The sequence below is a fragment of the Gadus chalcogrammus genome, chromosome 4 (genome assembly GCF_026213295.1).
Source record: "Gadus chalcogrammus isolate NIFS_2021 chromosome 4, NIFS_Gcha_1.0, whole genome shotgun sequence".
In the NCBI taxonomy this organism is placed as follows: Eukaryota; Metazoa; Chordata; class Actinopteri; order Gadiformes; family Gadidae; genus Gadus; species Gadus chalcogrammus.
The window spans coordinates 7,646,631-7,665,889 of record NC_079415.1 but is presented as its reverse complement, the minus strand read 5'-3'; the positions used below and the strand labels follow the sequence as shown (position 1 = coordinate 7,665,889).

The window sequence follows — 19,259 nt, the reverse complement described above, 5'->3', positions numbered from 1 at the left end:
AGAAAAGAAGGGGTATATGGAAAGCGAGAGGGACATATAAAGGGGATATATATATATATATATATATATATATATATATATATATATATATATATATAATCAATATACAAACACACACACACACACAGATAGAGTTAGTATTCTCTCTCAGTAACAGAGAATACAAGAAGTGAGGGAGAGACGTACAGAGAGAGAGAGATATAGAGAGAGACGTACAGAGATGAGAGAGAGAGAGAGACAGAGAGACAGAGAGACAGAGAGACAGAGAGACAGAGAGAGAGAGAGAGAGAGAGAGAGAGAACACGCTCGCTGCAGGACAGAAGGATAAAGAGGAAGATGCGAAGAGACAGGTAGAGTTATTCTTACGATATCGGCCATACGACGGCGGTTTGGCGTGGCGGGCCGACCGCGACCCGCCACCATATTAGAGACAGATGTACAACCGTCCACCACGGCGGCGGCAGATACATAACACAGATAAACAGGCTCCACCGGGGCCTCTCCACTCCCCCACTCCCCCGCCCTCTGCCTTCTCCCCCTCCTGTCAAATAATGAAAAAGAAGTACAAGTGCTTCATTCAAGTGGAGGATTTTGGAGAGAAAATATGAAATGAATTCATTTTTTTGGTCGCAGCCTCTAATTAGATACTTGCGTGTGTGCGTGTGTGTGTGCATGTGCGTGTCTGCGTGGGTGCCTGCGCGTGTCTGTTTTAGCACAGACGCACACTTGCAGTACACTTGCAGAAGGGCACGTGCACAACTGTCGCACGTGCACGTCCTGCCCGCCTTTGCATACAAATGAACGCAACACAATGCCGATCCAAATGCGATTGTTTTTTAATTAAATTGGGTATTGCTCGTGAATTAAGTCATGCCTATGGTGTTATGGGGCTCCTAATGCTTTCATGCGAGGGGGCTAGGAGCCACAAAACTGTTTCCATAACAATATTATTTGCTGATAAGGGGTGCTTCCCAGATTGGAGCAAAACCAATTTTGACTAGAAAGACCATAATGTAATCAGCATAACCAAACAACCCCAAACACATTCCAAATCCACATTGAATCCATTACGAATTGATGGATTCTCAGCGTACTCAGCGTATATAGCCAACAGCACTCTGAGGGATCCGAGCTCTCCGTGCTAACACTGTTCTCCAAACTAATACGAAGGCTACTCTACCAGCCAGCCAATGGGCTTCTCACCGTTTCCCGGCTGACTCTGGACCGCGACATCGCCCAGGAAACGCCCCCGGTCCCCCCTTCTGTTTCGACGAGGTCGTTCATCAGCACGCTAACAATGACCCGCGCGACAAAAAGTGAATTCAAAGCAGATGTCTTTAATGTCGTTCGGATCAAGTCATCAATCATGCTCTGGTACGAGCTGGTGTTCCGAGAGGGGACGGGTCTGATAGGTGGGGGGCGGGCGGGTGGGGCGGTAGTGGGGGGGGGGGGGGAGAGAGATAACTGCAGCCATTACCTGAAAAGGAATTTTATTATTTGAGTCTCCCAAAGGATGATAGATGAGAAGGATTGGATCCCTGATTTGTTGGACAAAGATAAATAAATAGAAAAAAGCACACCGCTTTGTACTTTGATCCTGGCTAGACCCAGGAGGACATTGTCAAAAATATCTTAGTCCCTTTGATGAATGAGGGAACTTTTTCCTGTGGTTTTTCTTTTTTTTTTCCGGGGCAGAGTAATGGCTTTCTTTGACTGTCCAGGTGTCTGGAAGAATACTAGCTTGGAGGTCAGATAAGGCGCGGTAAAACAATGTAACAAACGGATGTAGTGGGAGGATAGACTGCGAGGGCGGGAGTAAAGACTTCATTGAGACTGCTGTATAATGCCAGAGGCTGCAAGGGGATCAAGACCTAGACCATAAGAGTAGGCAATAGACACTGTTGTCTGCTTGGCCACTTACAGTACATGACAACGTCTTAATAGGCAGTTAGAAGCAATGTGTTTCTAATGAAAAGGATGGGAAGGGGTATTAAGTTACACCTAATAAAATGCATTCTAGGACAGCCCTAAACCAAGCTACAATACCTTGGTTTTCTCTTTGATTTACTGCCAAGATAATTTTATGGGATAGGTCCGACCACCAGGGGGTGGTGTTGTACTTCAATTGTCAGGTTATTTATGCATTAATTCTACAATTTAGCACACTTCTTATTTTTACATACAGTGTTGTGTAACTGTACAGAACTACAGTGTTGTGCAACTGTTTAAGGACTTTTGACTCCTTCAGTGGGTTGTAGGGATTTATTCTTGCAAGAGAAAATGTAGCTTTTGGAAGAATATAGTCTGTCTTTGTCCTTTAGGTACAAATATGTAAATGTATTAAGAAATATTTGGATTACGGTGTCTTATAAGTGGAAGAGATGGTGGATTATTTAAAACACAGTAATAGTAGTAATATGTTGAAGTTCATAGCAGCAAACCCAAAGTCATAAAATAGTTAAAAAGCAAGTCTACCAACATCCATCTACTTTGTAGCCCTGAAACACAACATGCAATTAAACAAAACACCTAGACCTTAAAAGTCAACCACAAAGTCAACATGTCCCTATCCATGAGGAAAGGACGTGTGATTTGCATACATTACCCATCATCCATTGCTGCAGTAGGGTGGGCGTGCCAAGGGAGGATTTGGAGTCGGAGGTAGACGTGCACACAAGAAGGGGGCATTTAAACAGTCACACAGAAGTAACTAACTAACTAGAATTGCTGGCTATGAATATAACGAGACACTGACTCATTGTTCTGTGGCTACAGGAAGCGACTTTGAAGCCACCATATTAGGCTGTCTGAAATGTTTTTCTATTTGTATTTTCAAATTATTAACTCGTGATTCCAGTACTCGGACCACATAAAGAACATGTATGAGACAAGAATTTCAATTTGAGGACCCTTCAATGCAAAGCGTCTTGCGCTACATTGGAGTGCATGTGTGGCCCCAGAGAGAACCGGGCCCCTACAGCCAGGTCGGGTCAACATTCTACCAGCGGAGAAGTAACAGGGAAGTCCCAGTGTGTGATTCAACGGTCGAGAGACCGAACCATTTGTTCAACACAAAAAACGTTCCATTCGTCGATGTGGTCAGCATCTGTTATTGGTACTAAAGATTGTGCCAGGGGCCAAATCCACTACAACCTAATAAAATGTTTTTCTCCTTGTCTATCAACAAGGGGGCAATTTCTCTTATCACACACGAGCTGGCCAGACTCTTTACACCCAGCCAGGTTAGTTCCTCTGATAGTGTCTCGGTCTCTTGTGTTTTTAATTTTCAGAGCCTGACTGAAAAAACCCTACTTAGTAAAACCTGACTGTAGCCGTAGCCATTCAATTATTCCACATTCTAGGTTATCTACTGGCCTACCAATTTAGAGAACAAAACAACATGTCAGCCCGACCAGTCCAGATTTAATGATGAGGGTGTGGGGTGAGTGGGGTCTGACCTTGACTGGGCCAGGAGGACCGGGTCGGGAAGTGGAAGAAACTCTTAAGAACAGGCACAGGGGTGCAGGGAGGTGGAACTATAAAAGGTACACAGGTTCCATCATTCCCGACATCTGTCGTCTAGTCGGGTTTGGATAAAAAAAAAAAGGACGAAATTAATATTCATTTCCTTATGTACACTAAAATAGTCTAGACACTGCATAGCCACCCCACCCCCCCCCTCCTACTTGTTGTATGTTGTACGCCTTGGCACTTAATGTACGCACTTATTGTACGTCGTATTTAGTTAGAGTACTTAGTTATTGAGCATCTTATCCTAGCTATCTAGGTGTATATGGGGAATAGGTTAACCTATCGATTGTTAGTCTACCCGGACCAATAATAGCTTACCCAATGGTCTCACCAAGACCCTTGTGTAGCTATAACTGCCAAATCGGCGTGTCCTGCGTCCTAGATAGCGCTAGGCCTTATTCATTCAGAACAAATTTGTCTCCCATCAAAACGAGCCGTGATGGGCATTAGGCGGGCCGCAGCATTGATGGACTAGTTGACATGCATAGAGCAAAGTCCAGCATGACAGGATATATAAAGCCTGAGTGTCACCATTAAAACCATCTGCCTTCCCATGGAGGCAAAGTAGGCTAACAGAGGGCTTGAATGTCGCTGTTCCACTGCCCAGGCCTACTTAATCTACGCAATGGAATAATCAGAAAAAGTGTTTATAGTTTGGTTGATGCTTGAAGGGCAGTGTCCAGATGGCATGTATAGGACCGATGTTTTCTATCGGTTCATCTTTTCAAGTGGATCATAATTTGGCTGCCAAATTTGGCCCTCTTCTCTTGATGAGAATTACAATGTGTTGGGCGTTCGTATGGTTTCGCATGTTGGATTTATAGGCGGTTCGGAAGCCGTGCCAGAGGAGCCAGGTGTTACCATCAGTTTGCGGGCCACACAGTTGTAGGCTGCCAAGTGCTTATCGCTGCTTATAGATTTAAGCTTCTGCCATAGGCAACGCGGGGACCGTATCATCGGGCTTTGGAGTAATGGTCATTATAAACAGTTCAAATTAATGACTTGGCTCCACTTATACATTAAGCCACATTAGTAAGTAATACTTTGGTCAAGCCATAACATTTTTGACCTGTACGAAACCCTGGAATAAATGGACAATTTAAACAACTTTAAATGGTTCACAAAGACATTAGGTATATTCGTTAGAACTAGATACCCTCACTTCTTCTTTTTCATTATAGATTTAGGTAATGAGCAGACTACCTGAAGGGGTTCATGTCATTCTTCTTCTTCTTCTTCCACTTCTTGTCATTTTCTGGCAGCTGGCAGGCAGTTCAATAGTCTGATACAAGTATCTGTACAAACAAACAGACACTTGTTTCCTTGAGAAAGCTAATAAAGAGGAATAAACCTAACTGACTCTGCCTAACAACAATGTGCACGTCCCAGTTGGCTGTTTCCCCATTGAAAACAGAGTATAATTTAGCACTCTGTGTCCCATTATGAACTGTTCACGTTTTAATGATGCGACGGCAGTCTTTTGTATGAACAAACAAAAGACGACTGAGACATTTCGTAACGGTGTATTTGTTGTTGTGGCACTTTAAAGACTTCGATCGTTGTGTTTGTGTTTACCTCTTCTCCATTGAACACGTGGGATGAGAGACGCGGGGGTTGGGGAGGGACGACATCTGATTACGGCGTGGACCACAACATCACAGTTGTTTAGAGGAAGACTTACGACTGTCTTTACTACTGACAGACAGACGTCTTGTGCTCGGTCAGCGCTAGCATCTCGTCAACCTCCCGTCGTTTCAACATGTCTGACGCACGTAAACCCAAGGACAAACTCTATGGTAAGGGGGAGTGGGGGTTGCTGCTGCTCCTGCTGCTTGCGGTTATATTGAAGGAGACTGGAATATAGCTACTGTTGTGGATGTTGGCCAAATGTCACAGATCAGCCGCCGTTTAAGAATGTATGCGCCTATCTGATCACTTGTCCCTCTGCTTGAAATCGTTCATATTCTAGTTATAAATTATATTTTTAAGTATATATATTATAAAATTAAGCATTATAGATTATGAATTATATTATCATAAATTGTATGCATATATTTATGTTTCAGAAGTAGGAAGGAATTGTGTTGTCAATCGTGATGTAGGCCAAAACGCACATGGCACACAATGTTTATAAAAGGATGGCACAGACAGAGATGCCATTGTTGTTGTTGTTGCCACTGACACGTTAGTATCTAAAGGGATTTCATCATGACTCACCTCTTCACAGTGTAAGCCAATTAAACGTTCCGCACACAGGCTCTAGGGCAGGCCTACACACCTGCCAACACATGCCTGATGCTGGGAAATAGGTGCACTTACTCTGTGGATTACAGGTGATGGACCGACTTGTAATGAGGAACTCAAAACTACATTGAATCTGTCCTACCCAATATAGAACAGAGATCAATAGATATGGATATAGAATCAGTAAAAGCTTGAATAACTTAGCACTGCGGTTTTCATGAATGGCCAGATCGACAGTGTTGCGAGGGGAAGAGTTGGTACTGAACAGTTGATCTGCCACAGAAGAGAGCAAAGTCAGGCTTGTTATGTAATACCCGGCTGACTGGGATTTAAGTAGGGCGATGGCACTGTCCTTCTCCTGCACCAGCCTCCTTCCCTTGCCTCCTTCCCTCGCCTCCTTCGCCCTCTTCTTACCGCTCTCCTCCATACGCTGACCACTCTATCTCTGAGTCGCTGTTTACATATATTTCAGCGTGTCGTATTCCAGGCGATTTAACTCTGATGAGATGCAATGGGAAGCAGAAGGATTACCTGGAGGGGGTGGCTGGGGAGGGCAGAGAGCAGGTGTTGACACTAGTAGCAGTGCTTGTTATCTCAGGGAAGGATGGAGAGAGCTTGATGTGAAGAGGGAAGGGGGAAAGGGGGAGGGGGGAAGTTGGGGGGGGGGAGGGGGGGAGAGATGAGGGAGGAAGAAAAGAAGGAAGTGAAAAGATAATCTCAAACTGAAATAACATCTTACGTAAGGCATGCTCCGGCACTGCTAGACCCGCTCTAGTGCCGGCCTCTGTGGTTGCGTCCCTATGTGATGTATGCATGCGCACGTTCTTCCTGTGTGCCTGTGTGTGTGATGGCCGTTCTGGAAGGCCTGTGTGTTCGTTGAGCTACTGAGATCAAATGCGACTGAGCGACTGCTGACTTTATGTGTATGCAGTGTATGCATGCAGAGGCCGATATTTAGTGAAGAATAATGATGATGCCCACTCTGGAGTTTTATTTTATTTTATACCTGGCCTATTACATTTGAACTGGATAGCTCTTGCAATTGCATTCTTTGATATATGTTTTCTATTAACTATTCAGTCCTTTTATGTGATACTTTTTAGCTAAAGCGATCTGCAGTCAATTCAGATATGTTTAATATTCACTATACAGTCATTTAAGGGGAGTTTGACCCGAAGCCCCCTTCAGTGAATTTGGATACACATTTGATTAAGGAGCAGGTTAGGGGTTAGGGTCTATCTTGCTCTTTTGACATATGCGATCGAACCCTCCCTTTCCACTTGGATGTTGGTGTGGCATAGACATAACGATTGTCTTTGCAGCTCAATTTGCTCTACCAAAAGTGACGTCACCATTGCCAGTAATTCTAGTGTGACGCACGGAACGAAGTGGGCGTGGCCCATTTGGGATTCCCCTGGACAAATTAACCACGGACGCGCAACGCGAACGTGCACTACCGAACTGATAACCTTGTCTCCCTGTTGTTTTGGTTGCATGCTACCTCCATCGCAGGCTCCTGGGTGGAGGTGGAGAACAAGGAGCCGACGGAGGCGGTGAGTCGCAGGGAGAGTCTAACCGCACCTCCGGACACTTCGTCCCCCAGCCTGCAGGGGGAGCTAGAGAGGATCCTGCTGGAGGCTCAGCTGGAGTGCGAGCGGAGCAGAGACAGGTAAAACAACCACTGTTTACAAACAGCGGTTGAAACCTTCCACTTGGTGGAAGCCGTTGCCAGTATGCAGTAATGTGGTTACTGGCTTGCTGGGCTCGCTAGAGCATATGCTCGGTGAAGTCATCCATGATGCCTAAATGCATCCACTTGTGTTGCCTGACTGTGCTTCATCGCAAGCAAGTCTGCGGTGATTTCAGCGAGGCTTGATTAAGTGTCGTATGAAATTACTTAATTACCCAGAATGCACCATGTGTTCCCGCGCCCAGACCTTCTGCTCCACCATTTGTTTCCCCATCTCTTGTTTTCTACTTGTCCAACTTCCTGTCCAGCTGTCAGTCACTTCCTGTCATCAGAGAAAAACAACCGCCTGACTTTGTAACACCTTTTTTTCCAACTGTCAGTATGGAAAGCTGGGTTAGATACGACCCCATGACCCAAGAGAGATGACCAAAATATTCTGTGTTTTTCCCATCTATTGAGGTCATCTGAATGACTGGCGAGTTTCATTTTATATTCCCTCTCAAATCCTTGGTTTCATATTGGACAAATATATCCACAATGTTATTATTAGATATATTGGCACTACAGGTAATTTAAATAAGTCACATGAAAGTATGAATCATTCTTTTTTCTGTTACCTTAAAATAAACCCCTTTATCTACATATTATCTACTACGGATTCATACCCTAATAAAACTTTACTAAAGGGAATGGTTAGGCTATTTGTTGTTTTCATATGAAATAGGTACCCCAGACTCTAAAATTTTAGCCACAACTATCACAATTCATTAGTAAAATGAATGAGTTTTATATATATTTTTAATTTCATGAAAAAATCAACCTTTTCAGAATATCACGGATTTGACACCTTCAATTTAACTTTTGTGACTAAACTATCTACATTTCCTTATGATATGACATGGTTTTTGAACATTAAGTTTCTTTATTGTGTGGGTATCAATGACACATGTGCTATTGATTGACCGATTAAACAAAGGATTCCAGACATCTTATAAGAAAATTCAGTTCACATAAAGCCTGGCCAGAAGCTAACACACCATTGGCATGTTTAGGCGGTTCCTCAATCCAATCAAATCTCGATGGAACAGATCCCATTCTTGTTTTATCCCAGGCTATAATCCAGTTTCAAGCCTACCTCATATCACCGAAGGAAGATACGCTCTTAATGTCATTTCATGTTGTCGTTAAACTCGTGCATGTACTCCTACAACCCCACTGAACCGCGACAAAGGTAAAAGTGCGGGCAATAAAACGCACCCGGCAAAGCTATCTTAGCTAGCTTAGTACAGCGCGGTGTTTGCTTGTTCATCCACCATGACCTTGTTCTTGTGCTAAAGACATAACTTCCTGTGCACCCAATATTTCACACCACTGGTCTCACCCAACAAAATGAAAGAAGTGACAAAAAACTTCCCTGGGTGCTCATTGGGAGGGAGGCTTTTGGGATTTTCCTCTTTATATGCTAATGTTTGTATATCCATTGAAAAGAACATAAAAAAAACATATTGCTGACCCCGGTTGGCTTTGACGTGATGAGTCATCGCATTGATTTCACTTCAAGCACGGATGATATATCTGTTTATAGGACAAGCAAAAATGTAAATGAAGTCTCAAAGCCGCGCATAAATCACATCGGCTATATTTGTGTCTCTGAATACCGACTCCTTGAATTAAATATGACAATTGTCTTGTTTACGTCGGTTGTACCGGGGAGTTGGATGGAAATACAGCACCACTTTATTCTGGGAAACGATGTGGTTTTTAAAAGGGTCCATTTGTTCTCCCCAGTCCTCCCCAGTGGGTGAGTCCCTCCCAAAGTTCAGGGTCTCCCCGGCCCACGAGCAATCTGGACGGGGACTTCATTACCATACAGGTAATACCTCAGATGAGTCTCTGAAATAAGAAGATTTTCTGGCGGCTTCTAATACGCCTTTGAAATGCCAATTTCAATAATGTTTATAATAACATTCTGTGTGACTCAGTCTTCACGTAGTCATTGTTTGAATGTTTTTGGTTTTAGATTTTACATATTCTTTATTTTAAACTTACCAGACCAACATATTTTATCTGTTTGATAAAGCACGTATTTTCTAATGTTATGCTTTCAATGTTGTTTACATCTCACTGGTAGATACGTTATTATTTATTATTTGTGTCGTGATGGTCGGCCTTGCTTCCTGCTCCCCTTCCAGGAAGAAACAGACCGGAGGGGGGGCTCCGACTGGGTGTGGGACTGGGCGAGCAGACCTGAAAATGTACCCCTAAAGTAAGACACGCACACACACACACACGCACACACACACACACACACACACACACACACACACACACACACACACACACACACACACACACACACACACACACACACACACACACACACACACACACACACACCACATACGCACACACACACACCACATACGCACACACACCGACAGACAGACAGACAGACAGACAGACAGACAGACAGACAGACAGACAGACAGAGACACACACACACCAACCCCTAAACACACACACACACAGACACACACACACACACACACACACACACACACACACACACACACACACACACACACACACACACACACACACACACACACACACACACACACACACACACACACACACACACAAACAACAACAGCCAAACAAACACACACACACACACAGAATACCCACCCACTCACAAAATCAACAATCAGTACCTCTGCAGCAGCAGCAGCAGTTTGGATTGGCTGTCTTGCTCAGAGGCACATGGAGGGGTCGTGCAGCAAACCGACAACCCTGTGACCTACTCTACCTCCTCATCAAATCCAACCATGTTCCTCCCCTGCCTCGGTTTCTACAAGGGCTTCAATGGTGGCTAGAATCTAATAGCATACCATTGATGTTATCGATGTGTCCTTGAGACTTATTCTCCTCCTATGGACTGAAATACTCCACTGTTGAGAACAGATGTAATGATCCACCAACTGCAAGCATATACTGTATATATACTGTATATATATGCTTTCGTCTGTCCCTCTGTCTGTCCGTCTGTCCTTCCCTCCACCCAGAGACTTTGTGTTCCAGCACCCCAAACAGCAGAGCTCCCTGAGTGTGAGGAAGACGGAAGTGATGAAGAGGGGGATCTTCTCCTTCGACGTTCTCCTCCTCCTCGTCCCATCGCTGATCGCCTCCCATCTCCTGACGCTGGGAATCGGGTGAGGGACGAAACCGACGTCAACAAACGGACAAATGGTTCTTGTTTTGCGGCGTCTGCTGACCATGTGCGTGTCTGTGTGTGTCTCTGTTTGTCTCTGTTTGTTGTTGTTGATGTTTGTTGCCTCTAGAATCTACATAGGAAAGCGTCTGGCAGAGTCGACCACCAGTACCCTGTGACTGAGGGCGTCGTCGGGGGCGACGACTGCAGATTCTGCCCAATCAGGTGGCAGCCCCTGTCGCTCTCTTTTCTGTCCGCACTTTGACCCGCACTCCCCCTCCTCCCACTTTGTTTCCTTGTCACCGGGGAAACAAGTGGCCTTTTCTTGTGTAATACTACACTAGCCTGGCTCAACTCAGTTGGAATTGGCTGGGATTTGTGTCTCCATAACGACAGGGATACCCGCGTGAATGTGTGCCCTAACCGATGACGCGCTTGTCTTGTGTCCATGACACAACAAACATACACCCACCTATTTAGTTTCATGTAATAGCCTGCAGTGAAATTCTTTCGTTTCGTGTAGAGACCTTTTATACATTTGGTTTGTTTCAGACAGACGGAACAGCCACCATTATAACCGTGATTAGTCTTTCAGCTTGATGTTAAATATTCTCCCTTTATTGCATCCTAATGTCAATAGCTCATTGAGAGACGATTTATTTCAGATTAGTCTTGTTTACACGTCGAACAATTTTATGATATCGATTATCTAGTAGTGTGAAATGTTGTCCTATTGTCTTTAGAAAACGACTAATCGGAAAATAAATCGGTCCTTTCTCCACAAGCTTTTTTGTTTTGCAGGCGAATATCGTCGAACACAAATCACCGTGTTGCGCTTCCGTCTCAACCTTACAACCCTAAAAAGGGTTGAGAAATTAGCTTTTAAATGATATCTGTTCCTAAACCGATATAAGCCTGATTAAAAAAGGTAATTTCTCACCCTTTTTAATCAGGCTTATATCATTCTAGGAACAAATGTAATAATAACACGGTTGAAAAGCGAGTGCATAGTGCATTCTGCGTGCATTCTGATACGTCTTTCGACACACCAGTTGTCGTTGTAATTACTGTTCCATATCCTACAATTTGAGAGATATCTTCTCGCTCGTCACCGCGACCCACTGGGAGGCGGGCCAGGCGCGTTTCTGGTCACGCACTGGTGGAGACGTTACATGTGGACCCTGGCAAGGTAGAGCTCTGCACGTTTTTTTTTAACCGGTAATGGAAACTCAAATCAGCGCGTCATTGGTTTTGGTGTGGTTTGGCGCGGCCATGTCAAACCCCCCCAAAAAAAGGAAAGGAAAGGGCCAGAGAAGTCCTTGTACTGCTGTCTCCCCTTCTCTCTCTTCGTACAGCCGTCTGTCCATCCATCAGTGTTCCAGGCAAGTCAGTGTCTTTCTGTCAGTCTGTCTGTCTGTGCTTGTGGTCGATATATATCGTCCAGAGAGAGTGGATGTGTCCCAAGTCAGGTCGCTTGAAATCTACTGCTCCCAGACCAGCACGGACCTGTATTTCTTTTTTTCTCCCCAATCCAGTGTTGTACGATCTTGCTTAAGGGCATTCACCAGACTAGGTTTGAACAGACGTCATGGAATGACATTTGTGGTGTAAATGTAAATGTATCATTGGTTGCACAGATGCTGTATCCTATAAAGAATAAAAATGATACATGGCGGTTGCGTCTCCTAAACTGTTTTAACTGTTGACTGATCGCCCTCGTGCTGACAACCGTATTAAACATTAAAACATCACTCCTCACGACTTGTGGTGTTTGTGTATATCCGAGCTCTCCTTCTTCCCTCTCTAATCCATTTCACTTCTGTAGCACGTTTGTTCTGGCAGCGCACAATACACATAGTCAATTACCGTCAACGCAGCGCTGAGTAAACATGTGTCACCGTCTTTCTGTAAATAAAGGGTCGTATTCCGTGAAAATCATGAAAACAAAACAGAAAGTTCCTCAAAATAATTGAGGGCCCTAGGGGGGTCACTGGAGCAGCTATCGTCGACGATGTGATAAAGCGTTTGCTTAAAACCCTAACTTCTTTCCCATGCGTGGACGGCAGGGTTGTAAATCAGCCTGTGTGTGTGTGTGTGTCTGTGTGTGTGTGTGTGTGTGTGTGTGTGTGCCTGCGTGCATGTGTGATATCATCATGGTGTTGAAACACCAAGTCGGAGCTGTAAAGCCTCTATGCACTAACCGTATGACATCAGACCCCCGTCCCCCTCCCCTCCAACCCTCATCATCTGGCTCAGTCGTTTCTTACCTCACACACCAGACTCCCTCAGCCTTTTTGTTGTTGTCTTTGGTTTTTAACAGGCCGCCACTCCGTCCACTCAGGGAATTTGAGGTTTTACTGCGTTCCGTGAACACGAGACTCGTTTCCCTACCCTGCTGAACATGAATGGCAACACTTAGGGGCTACAAAGGGAGGGAAAACGGCTTGTTCTGTCGTAGTGTTTATCGAGTTGAAAAATACACTCGATAAAAAGAAAAAGTTTATCAGTTGTTATTTTTTGGTGGGGGAGGTTTGTTTGAAGTGTGTGTGTGTGTGTGTGTGTGTGTGTGTGTGTGTGTGTGTGTGTGTGTGTGTGTGTGTGTGTGTGTGTGTGTGTGTGTGTGTGTGTGTGTGTGTGTGTGTGTGTGTGTGTGTGTCTGCTGCTGGCGTTGTAATGCTACCTCTAAACACACCACGCTGACAACGCAAGAGGAAAAAATGCGGGGGCTGTCTTGGAAAAACACCAAAACAGCTGGACTCCATTCACACTCATCCCTCACTCAGCTATCCGTTTTTATTTTTTGTGCTTTGTAGCCATAACTTATCCTGGGGATGTACACTAGCATAATACTGCCAAGTTTCATCGGCACTGGGCAAGTGATGTTAGGTACGTAGTATGTAATAGAGGAGTGTTGAATCCCAGCAAGCTTTGGGTTAAGGAAAAAGGCAAGAGCCTTTGAACTCAGGGCCATATCATCACCTTTTAACCTGTGTCACAGCAGAGAGACAGTCACAGGTGTGCCTCAGATCTTTCTGAAAAGATTCTCACGCTTAATGGCTGCACTATGTTGTTGATGTTATATATCATATAATGTGTGTGTGTATAATATATATATATATATATATATATATATATATATATATATATATATATATATATATATATATATATATATATATATTTTTTTTTTTTTTTTTTTTTTTTTTTGACACATTCTAAAATTTTGATCTATTAAATTATGAGGGCAATCTATCAAATAGTGATGTTGATATTTTTTAATATTGATATCTATCTGTCAAATTGTAGGTGTCGATCCAATAGTGATGTCGATCTATTCAAATCGAATGATGCATTATGTAGCCTAATTCAAAAGTCGATGGATTCCCCGATTCTGAGGTAGACGTAGTCCTATTCTAAACTTCAAAAGTCGCAGTATTCATCAAATCGAACGGTCATACATACTCGTCCAATATCAAACGTCTGTCAGGCACAGCATTATTCAAATTCAGCTCTGTGGCCGGGGCTTTGGCTCCCGGCGTTGCGAGACGAGGGCTCGCTGAACTGGAAGGAGAGCCGAGGTCTAGACGCTCTGAAAGACATCCGGCGTTCATTTCCTCAAGTGCCGTTTGGACGTCGGGCCGCGGCTGTCTCTGGGAAAAGCATTATCCGGCCCGCCGCTAGTCTGCTCGGGAGAGGGGGAGAGCGAGAAAGCGAGAATGGGCGAAAGGAGTCCAGTTTCAAAGAATACGGGCCTGAGGAGGAATGTTTTACATTCAAACAAGGTCATTGGACAAAGAGAGGCTGATGACTTTAGCACATGTGGACGTGGTCATCCTCCTCCAGAGGGTCTGTGACGGGGTTACATCATAGGACGAACGGACAGGCACACGCATTTCACACACAAACTTCTGCGGGCCAACCGTGGAAAGGGAGACGGCTTAGCAAATTGGTGAAATTAGGGAATAAGATTTATGGGTGATTGCATTACATTTATTTTGTAAGACGTTTGTATTTTTATTATGACCATTATGGTATATTCAATTTGACATTCATTGTTCAAAGTGATGTACTGCCTCCCTCATAACGATTCGTTTGACTTATGTAGAGATGTTTAACCTCAATTTTTCATGATTACCCCTACCGCTCGGGCTCGTGTGATGTGTTGCCCTTTAATGACCCAATCATTAATATCCCAGACAGGCAGCGGAGAAAGCACCGTCCATACCTTTGCACACATGGCCTCAACGGTAAACATGTTGTGGTGGGTCTTGTCGCGTACACACCCAAACACACATCTGCCCGAATCTGCTCGAAATCTGGGATGCCAGATTGGACACCGGGAACGAGTAATAATAGCTTCCATCTGGCACCCCGTCCCCATGGGGGGGTGGCCCCCCCCCCCCCCCACCCCTGTATTCCTGGGAGTGCTCCATCAAGCCCAGACTGCCTGGCACAGAACAAACTCTGAACTGTATCAGCACAAATGACCCAGTGTGCTCCACTTCTTTAGTGCCTTGTCCAGGTCCAGAGCCTTTTCAGTCCAGGGCTGCTTCAAGTCCAGAGCTGCTTCAAGCTAGTAGTGGCACGCATTGGCTCAGTGGTGTTAAAGTCTGAACGATTAATGACTTGCTTGCAGATTTGACTGAAGAGCGAGGTTTATAATGTAAACAGTGCTGCCTGCCTGCGGCATTGCTTTCTTTCTCTTTTTTGATGACTTCCCATTCAAATGTGTGTGTGTGTGTGTGTGTGTGTGTGTGTGTGTGTGTGTGTGTGTGTGTGTGTGTGTGTGTGTGTGTGTGTGTGTGTGTGTGTGTGTGTGTGTGTGTGTGTGTGTGTGTGTGTGTGTGTGCAGATTTATGTATATTTGAGTTTGTGTGGAGTGCCTGCATTCATTTGTGTGTGCGTGTGTGTGTGTGTCTGTGTGTGTGTGTGTGTGTGTGTGCATGGGTGTGTGTGTGTGTGTGTGTGCATGGGTGTGCATATGTGTGCGTGTGCTTTTTTGTGTGCCTGTGTGTTTTTGTGTCCCTTTGTGTGTGCGGAGAAACGGGGGCCATCTCTAGCGAGGGGTTGACTTCTTGACATCCAGAGAGATTATTTACAACAGCCCCTCCGTGGGTGCGTGTTGTAGGGGAAACGTACATTCAAGACGCCTAGCGTAGGCTGTCCACTGCTCTCAACACAGCGCCAGCTGCTCCGTCAGTGGTAGGGGGGGGGGGGGGGGGGGGGTCGGGGTGAGTGGGGGGGGGGGGAGCACTAAAGCAGATGGGGAGACTGTTCTGAGAATGAAGTCAAAGGGGGTTTGCGTATCGCTATGTTAACCCCCCCCCCCCCCGATACGCCTTCTTCCACCGTTCTTCCGAGTGGATGATGTCACCGGGTATAGACGGTGTGTGGGTTTTGAAAGGACACGCCATCCCGTCTGAGTCGAGCTATTCCCGGGATCACGATTGCACACCTATCGTCGTTCTTTCCCTATGTTATCCTGGTGGGTTGTTATTCGTACATTGTGGTACACACTGTGCACAGTTGCACAATGTTTGCGGCGGTTACACCGACCACTGAGAGTTCATTTGCTTTTTAATCCGATTTCCAGCAGGCCCGGCTCACCCTAACAAAGTATACCTTTTTATTTATTAAACTGAAACATTATATGCATACGCTTAGTTCAAAGTAATGCCATTTCTAATCCAGGGTTTAAACATTTCTGTGGACCATCTCAAATTCAGAGGCCGAGCCAGAATCCATCGACATTTCAAGGGGGTTTCAAATCGTCATTATTATTATTACTTACGGCTTTATGATTAAAGTTTCCCTTTTACTCACATCGAACCACGGAAATTAATTATTTTTGGAGCCCAAAAAACACCTCATGAAGTCATGTCTATTCATCTAAGGGGGGGGGGGGGGGGGGATTGTGTGGACCAAATAGCCGGTCTTCTCAGGAAGCCAGAACTATTTATTAAGCCTGCCTGTTGCCTTGAAGAGGTACAGCCAGGGACTAATAACAGAGGCTCCACCAAAGCATTCGCCGCTGTAATTTTGGGGTTTGGAAGTCGGTTCCCCGCTTTCCTCCGGATTGGGTTTTTTCTTTGGAACTGGGATCCAGTGTGTAATTGCCTGGGTCTGCTCGCCACACTGCAGACAGACAGAGAGTCAAGACAACGCAAACACCCCCGAAGGCTAATGAGCTCTGAGCAGAACATGGACGCGGCTGCTGCTGGCTGCTGCTGCTGCTGCTGCTGCTTCTGAGGTGCGTCATGTTGTAAACATCGACATCCACCCCACCACCACCACCACCCAGGAGTTGATGAGATGCTCGCTGTGATTCTTAACAAGGAACGATTCTAGACGATTCTGGTGTTTATTTGCGAGGGGAGAATATTGTAAGCAGAATGAAGTTTAATAGGAAAATCGACACCGGATAAATAGGTTTTGGAATGTTGTTTAATTCCTGAAACGCATATAAAGAGCAACTTGTGCTTTTCATTTGGGTACACAGATGAATAATCACAGATTGATAGCAGAATATATGCTATTAGCCAATTGAACGCCCCTTATATATGCAATTACTTTCTTATCCGAAAACACCAATCTCTTTTTTCTTCTAGTTCAGTGGTTTAAAAGCCACACACCTGAAGCCGACCGCTAAATACTAAGTAACAAGACATTGACAGAGAATCATTTTTACAAATAATATCTATAAAAATATTAAATATACCTGCCTCCCCTCTTGTCTTTTACGGAACCCATTACGAAAAAACCTCCACAATGATGCAGAACAATGCAGACCTTAAGGACAGCCTGAATCACACCAGGATGAAACCCAGCTTTCCTTCCTGCTCATCTTCTCTAGCAGGCAGACAGGCAAACAGACAGGCACACAGACAGGCACACAGACAGACAGGCAGCCTCAGAGACACCAGGAGTGTGGGCCTGAGTCAGAGCCAGCGGCCCGTGGCTGATCTCATTAACCACATCATGACGTGATCGTCCAGGACTCTCCGTCTTGGATACGGGCCACTTCCTGGCTCCATGCAGATACCACATCAGGGGGGCGGGGGGGGGGGGGGGGGGATACTACCTGATCCAGAACATGAGGTCAAAGGGCAACACGGATCGATCCAAACACAGGGCCAATTAAGCATGGGGTTCGAAGCCGTTGAGAGACTCTCACGAGTCGCGGATGTGAGATGTCTAGACGGAGGAGGCTACCCCAAACAAACCGCGACTCTGGTGGTTGGCCGAGAGTAACTAGGACCTGTTTGGTTTGTTGTTCCTATAGATACCGGTGTTTACAATTTTGTACTTTTTGTTCCCCCCGACCACTCGGTGTTGTTTGTCGTCGATGAAGGATTTCAATCATTAATGTACCAGGAATCGTGAGTCAGTGTTTGCCTTCCAGAACAATCATAAAGCTCCACAGACCCTTCATAACTCCATAACTCAATATGGCGAGAGGCAAAGTTCAACCTTCAAAATAAGACAAAATAACCTGTGACGAACAGCACCGAAGAGCAGAGCTCATGGTTTATGTGTAACCCTGTTAGCCAGACATGCTAACGGTTCAGCCTGCCTCCGGGTGCCTGCGTGGAGCTATCCAACCCTCTGTCGGCAGCTTAACGTGGGCTTGTTAAGGCTCCAGGGCTCCTTAACACCCTGGTTCCTTCCTGCTCGCCCATAGAGCAGGAGGACCAGGAAGCAGAGGAAACACAGCCATGAGAGAGAGAGAGAGAGAGAGAGAGAGAGAGAGAGAGAGAGAGAGAGAGAGAGAGAGAGAGAGAGAGAGAGAGGGGGGGAGAGAGGGAGGGAGAGAGAGAGAGAGAGAGAGAGAGAGGGAGGGAGAGAGAGAAAGGGGGAGTGAGAGAGAGAGAGGGAGAGAGAGAGGGAGAGAGGGAGGGAGAGAGAGATAGAGAGAAAGAAAGAGAGAGTGGGAGTGAGGGAGTGAGACAGTGAAGAGGGAGAAAGAGAGAAGGTGTTAGGAGGTGTGAGGATCAGAAGGATGGAAAGTGAGAGTATGTGAGAGTATGGCCTGATGCTTTAGGAGGTGTGTGAGGGTCATAAAAATGGCAGCTGTCAGAGGTGGCAGGACCGGTCTGGACGTGCACGTTAACGCGTGTGTGTATGTGTGTGTGTGTGTGTGTGTGTGTGTGTGTGTGTGTGTGTGTGTGTGTGTGTGTGTGTGTGTGTGTTGCGTGCGTGCAGGTGTGCTCGTGTGTTTGTGTACATGTGAGGTTCCAACCGCGAAATCAAGTGGAATAAAGGGTTTAGTTTGTTTTATGTTGTGCAGAGAAAGGGGTATGGTGGAGGTGAGAGGGGGTGGGGGGTTAGAATGAATTTCCACAATGGATAAAACATGAGTCAGTTGACCACATTGGACACCCAGAATGTGTGTGTGTGGTGTTGTGCTTGTGTGTGTGTGTTGTTTGTGTGGTTTTTTTCTCTGTGTGTGTGTGTGTGTGTGTGTGTGTGTGTGTGTGTGTGTGTGTGTGTGTGTGTGTGTGGTTATTTTTTGTGTATGTGTGCCGGTGTGTACATGTGGTTATTCTGTGTGTGTGTGTGTGTGTGTGTGTGTGTGTGTGTGTG

At 45.3% G+C, this 19,259-nt stretch overlaps 1 protein-coding gene across 1 annotated transcript; it reads left to right on the top strand.

Annotated features, from left to right (window-relative positions):
• Window positions 1-4,925: 4,925 nt before the first annotated feature.
• zgc:73226 (uncharacterized protein LOC402792 homolog) lies at window positions 4,926-12,427 on the top strand. The gene is made up of 6 exons (XM_056588831.1): window positions 4,926-5,327; window positions 7,288-7,444; window positions 9,254-9,338; window positions 9,658-9,731; window positions 10,531-10,677; window positions 10,807-12,427. The coding sequence occupies exons 1-6, from the start codon at window positions 5,291-5,293 to the stop codon at window positions 10,853-10,855; spliced, it is 549 nt and encodes a 182-aa protein (XP_056444806.1). The 5' UTR covers window positions 4,926-5,290; the 3' UTR covers window positions 10,856-12,427.
• Window positions 12,428-19,259: the final 6,832 nt, after the last annotated feature.